The following is an 8,504-nucleotide window of genomic DNA, read 5'->3' as shown; positions in this document are numbered from 1 at the left end:
AAAAGGAAGGAGGGAGGGGGAAAAAGGAAGAAAGTGTAGATTATTCAGCATAAAAGAACACCACTGCTATTCACACACAAACACACACACAAACACACACACACACACACACACACACACACACACACACACACCAAGAGGAACTTACCTTCATGAGAGTGATTTTGTAGCAAGACTGTGGTTCAATCATTTTAGTTATATCCAACTCTTTGTGACCCCATTTGGGGTTTTCTTGGTTTTCTTACTGGATTGGTTTGTCATTTCCTTCTCCAGCTCATTTCACAGTTGAGGAAACTGAGGCAAGCAGGGTCAAATGACTTGCCCGGGGTCACACAGCTAGTAAGTGTCTCAGTCCAAATTTGAACTCAGGAAGATGAGTCTGCCTGACTCTAGGCCCTGTACTCTATCCACAGCACCACCAACTTCCTGTAGCAACACTAGCCTTATAAGAAAGCAAAGATATGCCTACACATCTGGACTGTCTATACATGTGGACAGGCACACTTAACAAGTAGGAGAATCAGATTCTTGCCTAAATGAATTTCAGGCAGGCGTAAAAGGACCTCCTGCACCCAAATAGTATGCTTCCCAATGGTTGGCCACATTATCGTATCTCCACAAGTACAGGTTCATTCCTTTAGATACATTGGCCTAGTCTTGGGGAGGAAGAGAAAAATAATAATATATTAAAATTAAATTAAATTAAAATAAAAAAAAATAGCATCTCCGGGTATTTGAATCGTGCTTCCACCATCTTTCCATCGTTCAGTCAGGTGGAGACGGAGACGCTTCTGGAAGAACCATCGCAATGGCCGCCCAAGGAGAACCCCAAGTGCAGTTCAAACTTGTATTAGTTGGAGATGGAGGTACTGGAAAAACAACATTTGTAAAACGTCACTTGACTGGTGAATTTGAGAAGAAGTATGTAGCCACCCTGGGTGTTGAGGTCCATCCTCTAGTGTTCCACACTAACAGAGGTCCTATTAAATTCAACGTATGGGATACAGCTGGCCAAGAGAAATTTGGTGGTCTGAGAGATGGTTATTACATCCAAGCTCAGTGTGCCATTATAATGTTTGATGTAACATCAAGAGTTACTTACAAGAATGTACCTAACTGGCATAGAGATCTGGTACGAGTATGTGAAAATATCCCTATAGTGTTGTGTGGCAACAAAGTGGATATTAAGGACAGAAAAGTCAAGGCGAAATCAATTGTCTTCCATAGGAAGAAGAATCTCCAGTACTATGACATCTCAGCCAAAAGTAACTACAACTTTGAGAAGCCCTTCCTTTGGCTTGCTAGAAAACTTATTGGAGACCCTAATTTGGAGTTTGTTGCCATGCCTGCTCTTGCACCTCTGGAGGTTGTCATGGACCCAGCGCTGGCAGCACAGTATGAGCAGGACTTACAGATTGCTCAGACAACTGCGCTCCCTGAGGAAGATGATGACCTGTAAGGGAATGAAGCTAGAGCCCAGCGTCAGAGGTCTGGTTTTATAGGCAACTGTCCTGTGATGTCAGTGGTGTAGCATGTTTGCCACTTTATTATATAGCTGAACAGAACATGTGCTTAATCTTTGGGATGCTGAAGGAAATGAATGGGCTTCGGAGTGAATGTAGCAGTTAAAAAATATATATAATTCATATTTTGGACCTGCGTATTTAGCTGTTTTGGACCGCATTTACATACCCTTGAGTTTCAAATATGACTGCTGCAGTCCCATCACAATATTCAGTGGTGAATCTTGTTTGTTACTGTCATTCCCATTCCCTTTTCATTTAGATCATAATAAAGTTGTATTTCAAATATCTAAGCAAGTGAACTCTTATCCCTTGTTTACAATAAGCATTTTAAAACCTGTTTTGTAAGGTCTGTGGTAGATGTGTACCATGTTACTATTTAAATGGCCTTCACGTTTTTATGACTAGTTGTTTTAAAAATGTATTTCAAACATCATCAGTAAAAGATACATCTGAGTCATACATTTCACAAAGTAAAGCTATAGACTGGACAGGTTAAAAACCTTGCTCCTGTTAGATGACTGGTCACAACTTGGTAATAAAGTTAAACGGTGTGATATATGTGATTTAGACAGTTTTCACACTAGCTAAGTAGTGTACCTAAGGTGGCTTGTGGAAGAAGGGTAAAGTTGAAGAATAAAATAATCACATGAGTGTTGTACATTTTTCCTGCGTATGAGCTGTCAGTAGAATAGAATTTTAATTTATGTGGATTGAGTATCAGTTGAATGCAGCTTTTTAAAGACTATTGCTTAACATACATGGGAATGGTAACCATGCTTTAAAAGGGTGGCTTGAGGTGATTATGGAAAAAAGCTAGACTCTGTTAACTTCAACTTTGATAAGCTTTAAATCCACTGTAGGCAAAGTATTCTTGTTGGGAAGGAAGCATATCAAGACAAAAGTCATTAATCAGGTAATGCTGTGATGACCACCACTGGAATAGTGAGAAAATGGACCATATTCAGTGATGTCAATCTAAATTGAAGCCTTGGAATGAGTTTTGTACTTTGGGTTCTATAATAAAAGTGAAGCATTTAATTTATTTTAAAAAAAAAATTAAAATAAATAAATAAATTGGGATTAATAATAATAATTAGTCTTAGGAGTTCAAACTCAAAGGAATCCTGGAGATAATCCAGCCCAGGGGTTGTTAACCTTTTTTGTGTCATAGAAATAAAATATATAATATTATAAAAGTGTCACAGTGGATAGAGCGCCAAGCCTGGAGTTAAGAAGACTCATCTTCCTGAGTTCAAATCTAGCCTCAGATACCTATTAGTTGTGTGACTCTGGGCAAGTCATTTAACCCCATTTGCCTCAGTTTCTTCATCTATAAAATGAATTGGAGAAGGAAACGGCAAACCACTCCAATATCTTTGCCAAGACAAATGAAGTCAAAAGAGTCAGACACAACTGAAAACAACTGAACAATAATGAAAATTATAAAGGAAACCAATTACATTGAAATATAGGGATCAAAATATATTTTTAAAAGTTCGTGGGCAGTGGGCTAAGAACCCTTGCTCTAATTAGAACTACAAATTGCCGAGAAGGCTCCAACCCATATCAGTGGAGGAAATTTCCTCATCTGGGAGTTTTCTACACAGATAAAACCAGGGTCCAATCCCCATAACCATAGAGTATGATTATATCCCCTTTGTATCAAACACAGCTAGTAACTATCAAAAACAGAATTTGAACCTGCGTCTTCTGGATTGTAAGCCTAGTACCCCATTCCCTACTTCCATTTTACCTCTCTAAACAAGGAATATTTTGTGGTCATGAAGCTTGTTACCCTTGCTTTCATTTCACAAACCTTCATCTTAAATGAAATATTTCATCTACTATTGTGCCAGGAAAAAATCAGGGGGAAAAACAGAGAACTGGTCGGAAGCCTGGCACGAGGAAGTAGAGCCAAATCCCCCAGCTCTATTTCCCAGCTGGGACCCCGCAGGCTGGAGAGTGGCCACCCAGCAGGAACATGGGCTTGGGGTTGGGGCTGGGGCTGGGACTGGGCCCAGAGCCTCTAATCCTGTCATGTGCTGCCCTCTGCTGGAATTGTGGAATCATTGGCTTTGTGTGGTGAACTCAACCAGCTGTAGGCAGAGAGGAGGGGAAGATGGGAGGGTGATCTCAGTCCACATGTGCCTAGTTGCTCTGATCTTTCAATATAAACTCCCTGAGGAAGCACGAAGGTCTGGGTCAGGCTGTCCTTGTTGTTTACAATGAAGAAAGAAAAGGACAATGAATTCATGCTCTCAAAAATATTTCTCATGGTAAAAGTGTGTTAAGAACAGGAAGAAATTTTGCAGCTCAGGAAACTGAAGTATGAGGTAGAAGGAAACAGTGAGATGGAGTCTCTCACCCAAGGTCACCTAGCTAGTAAGCTATAGAAGACTAAGTCAAACCTTGGTGCTCCCAATCCAAGCCAGAATTCTTTCCACTACACCAGAGTGCCTCCTGGTAAGAATGGAAAATGCTATATTTGGTTTCTCCCAGAGAAGGAGAGGTGTAGTCATTTTTAAGAAATAGCTGCCTATGCCCATGAATTTGGGGTCAGATTTACCACTGGGACCCAGGAGCGTCACAAGAGGTGACACAATGTAGTGGACAGACCACTGAATTTGGAATCGGAAGAACTGGGTTTGAATCCTGCCACTGAAGGATTCAAACTTATTGTGTGACCTTGAGACAATCACAACCTGTCTGGATTTCTATTCTCTTCTCTAAAGTAAAAGGGGGCACCAAGGGGGAAACTAGACAAACTCTAAAGTTCCTTCTAGCGTTAAAATCTATAATCCATTTTCTAATATCATATTGCTTACTGCCTCAAGAAGGGGGGAGGTGGAAGGAGAGAGAAAATTTGGAACTTGAGAATTTTTCAAAAGAATGTTAAATGTTGTCTCTACGCGTATGTGACTAGGGGAAAATAAAATATTATTTGAAAAATAAAATAAATTTTCTTCCAAAAAATAAAATGAAAGCTATGATTCAATAGGCTTATTAAATGACTTCTTATGGTCTGACTTCTGTTCAGCTTATAAAAAAGTATATTGACAAACCAGAAGGTATCCAGAGGAGAGCATAGGGTGGGGGCAGGGGAAAGACAGAGGGAATAAGTATTAAGCACCTGCTATGTGTTTTACCATTATTATCCCATTTGATCCTCATGATAACCTTGGGAGATAGTTAAAATTATTATCCCATTTTACAGTTGAAGACACTGAGCCAGTGAAAGGACAAATGACTTTCCCAGAGGGTCATAGCCAGTAAGTATCTGAGGTAGTTTGAACTTGAGTCTTCCTGACTCTAGGCCTGGAATGCTATCCACTGTGCACCCAACTTCATGATCAAGGATCCTGAGCCCATGTTATATGAATATCAGTTGAAGGAATTGGGGAGGTTTAGCATGAAGAAGAGAGAAGATTCAATGGGGACAAGATTGTTGACTTCAAGTATTTGAAGGGCTGTCATGTGGAGGGATCAGTCAGACTTGTTCTTTTTAGCTACAAGGGAGAAAGACATAGGCAATGGGTCATTGAGAGGCAAATTTCATTTTGACATCAAGAGAAACATTCTAAAAGTGGAATGAGCTGCCTGGGGAGGTGGAAGTAGAAGATGGACAATGACTATCAGGTATGTTTTAATGAGGATGCCTTCATGTATGGATTATGCTGGATGGCAGCTGAGGTCCTGCCTAACTTCAAATTCTAATTCTGTGATTCATATCACCCATTAGAGTGTAAGCTCTTTGAAGGCAAAGATTGGGAGTTTTTAATCACAGATTGGTCTCCCACACTCAGCAGAGACCTTTGCACATAAAGGTAATCATAGCTGATGAAAGACGGAAGGAAGGGAGGAAGGAAGGAAGGAAGGAAGGAAGGAAGGAAGGAAGGAAGGAAGGAAGGAAGGAAGGAAGGAAGGAAGGAAAGAAGGAAGGAAGGAAGAAGAGAAGGAGGGAGGGAGGAAGGAAGGAGCTATGTTGCCTAACTAGCCAGTTCCAGTTGGGTCCCCAGTGGAACAGCTCCTACTACTACTCACAGAGGTTGTTTGTCCTTCATTCTCAAAGAGGAACATGACATCAGGGAAGTGATGCCATGACATGCTAAGTCATTCATAGTTCTCCATTAAACAATATTGCTATTACTGTGTACAATGTTCTCCTGGTTCTGCTCACTTCACTTTGTATCAGTTCATGTAAGTCTTTCACAGTGGATGTAAATAGCAATTGCTTCTGTTTTGGCCAGAAACCCTGAGGGTCTTCCCCTCCCAGATTTTTTTGGGGGTACTAGGTAAAAGAGGCCATTCTCTGCCTCTGCCTCATTTCTTACCTAGCCTTAATCACTGATCAGGTGCTGCCTCAGTCAAACTGAAACCTGTTAAAGGCCTTAGCATAAGAAGGACAAGGTCTCCCACTACATCCAAGGCCATCTCCAGTTGTCCTAATCCCCATCTGGCCACTGGCCCCAGATGGCTCCAGAGGGGAAAGTGAGGCTGGTGACTTTGCACAGCTCTCCCTCACTCAAATCCAATTCACTTGCACATCATGGCATCACCTCCCTTATGTCATGGTCTTCTTCATGAACAAAGGACAAATGACAAGAACAATAATAGCTGATATTTCTTCAGCACATTAAAATTTGCACAGTACTTTATATCACTTCACTGGAGCATCATCCCTGTGAGTTAGGTCAATATGTCAAGGAAAATGGACAGAGGTCTATAACCAGAGAGAGGTGTGCTGGAGCCAGCTCAGAGAACCAGTCATTAAATTATCAGTGGAAGCATTTACACCTTGGAAATGGGCAAGCACTACAAATCGGGGCTTAACTTATTGTTTTGTTGCTTGTCTAGACTTAAGACAACGATGGAAAAAATCTTAAAATCCAGATTAAACTTGAAAATGCATGGTGAGTTTTTGGAGAGCTAGTCATTAGACATTTACCAGTGTACCCCATCTATAACTTAGAGTCTTAGAGAGTTGCCTGAGGCTCAGAAAGGTTAAGTAATTTGCCCAGTCACAAGGTAAGATGTGACATAAGTGGTGAATTTTATTTTGTCCCTTTGGCACAGCTACTAGAAACCTCTCCCCTCACCTAACCAAGTCTGCAGGAATTAAAACAACTAAGATGGGGTACAAGAAATCATGGCCTGATCCAACCCCTCTCAATCTCAGGGAAGGAACAATATATTTCAGCGGGGGAGGCAGCCTTCTATGAGGCTTAGGGGAAACTGAAGAGGCCTGACTCACAAGGTTGATGCTCACACTCAGCCTAGCTTCCTTATGGTGATTCAGTTACTCAGAATGGTCAAGTGAAAACAAGCTATTTGCCATCTGGTAATTACCTTGGGGCTGAGGTGTAAATCCCTTTTCCTTAATCTTGCTCTCCTTAAGAAAACACTCCCTCCTAGGTGGTCCAGATGGTGAAAGAGACAGAGAGGGGCCTTTACAGAAGGAGAGGTCGCTGATAGGACGATGCTGTTGCCACAGGAAGTCAGGAGACACAAGAGGAATTAAAGGCTATTTTTTTTCCTCCTTATAAATGGTTCATTAGACAGCTAACAACCTCTGCCTCTTGCAAAAGCTCTGAGGCCCAGGGGGGCAATTCTGGGAGACTGGGAGACTATTCCTTTCTTACTGGTGAGCTTAGATGGCCATCAGATAACCCCAAAGGAGACCAACTCGTGAGTCTGGGTGAGAAAGGTTTATCACAAATCAAGTCAGTGATCGTTAGGGCGAACATAAGAAAAAGCTCTATTTCTAAATTCCAAAAGCGTTTGTTTTGTCGGGGTTTGGAGTTTTTGTTTTGGGGGATTTGGCAGGGAGGGGTTTGGGACATAAGAGACATAGTACAATATAAACTGCACTAGAGGACAGGGTTCAAATCCAACATCTGTCAAGCACTGTAATGTATTTAAAGTCAGAAATTAACCATCAACAAATATTTATGAAGCACCTACTATGTGCTAAGCATTGTGCTAGATACCATAGGTGCAAGGACAAAAAAATAAACCAAAGAGCTTAATTCTTTTTTTTGATAGTCAGTAACTATTTTTCCCCCAAGGGCCACAGGAAGAAAGAAAGGAAGGGAGGGGGCGGAAGGAGAGAGGGAGAGGGAGAGGGAGGAAGGGAAAGGGAGAGAGAGGGAGGGAGGGAGAGAGGAAGGGAGGAAGGAAGGAGGGAAGGAAGGAAGGAACATGAAAAATAGTATGCACTTTGGTCTGTATTCAGGCACCATCAGTTCTTTTGAGGCAGACAGCATTTTTCATTATCTTTGGGATTATCTTGGATCACTATATCGCTGAGAATAGTTAAGTCATTTATAATTCTCCATCATATAATATTCCTGTTACTGTGTACAATGTTCTTTTGGTTCTGCTCATGTCACTCTGTATCAGTTCATGTAAGTCTTTCTAGGTTTTTCTGAAATCATACTCCTTGTCATTTGTCATGATACTATTCCATTACAATCATATACCACAGCTTGTTCAGCCATTCCATAATTGCTGGGCATCCCCTCAATTTTCAATTCTTTGCCACTACAAAAACTGCTGCTATAAATATTTTTGTACAAATAAGTTCTTTTCCTTTTTTTAATTTCTTTGGGATACAGACCTAGAAGTGGTATTGCTGCGTCAAAGCAAATATGCAGTTTGATAGCCCTTTGGGCATAGTTCCAAATTGCTCTCTAGAAGGATTAGATCAGTTCACAATTCCACCAACAATGCATTTGTGTCCCGGTTCACATCCCTTCCAACATTTTTCATTTTCCTTTTCTGTCATATTAGCAAATCTGATACATGCAGGGTGGTACCTCAGAGTTGTTTTAATTTGTATTTCTCTAATCAATAATAATTTAGAGCATTTTTTCATATGACTATAGATAGCTTTGATTTCTTCATCTGAAAACTGCCTGTTCATGTCCTTTGACCATTTATCAATTGGGGAATGATTTGTATTCTTGTAAATTTGACTCA

The 8,504-nt window shown here is 40.8% G+C and overlaps 1 protein-coding gene across 1 annotated transcript; it reads left to right on the top strand.

The window, feature by feature from the left end:
* The first annotated feature begins 808 nt into the window (after window positions 1–808).
* LOC118857644 (GTP-binding nuclear protein Ran-like) lies at window positions 809–1,486 on the top strand. Its single transcript, XM_036768247.1, has one exon. It carries the CDS (start codon window positions 809–811, stop codon window positions 1,457–1,459), a length of 651 nt encoding a protein of 216 aa, XP_036624142.1. The 3' UTR covers window positions 1,460–1,486.
* The last annotated feature ends 7,018 nt before the right edge of the window (window positions 1,487–8,504 follow it).

The sequence above is a fragment of the Trichosurus vulpecula genome, chromosome 1, assembly GCF_011100635.1.
Source record: "Trichosurus vulpecula isolate mTriVul1 chromosome 1, mTriVul1.pri, whole genome shotgun sequence".
Classification (NCBI taxonomy): Eukaryota; Metazoa; Chordata; class Mammalia; order Diprotodontia; family Phalangeridae; genus Trichosurus; species Trichosurus vulpecula.
Note: the sequence above shows the minus strand (reverse complement) of the source record. Positions and strands in the feature narration are given on the sequence as shown.

Coding starts and splice junctions, on each gene's coding strand:
- LOC118857644 (XM_036768247.1), top strand. CDS start 809: ATGGCCGCCCAAGGAGAACCCCAAGTGCAGTTCAAACTTGTATTAGTT.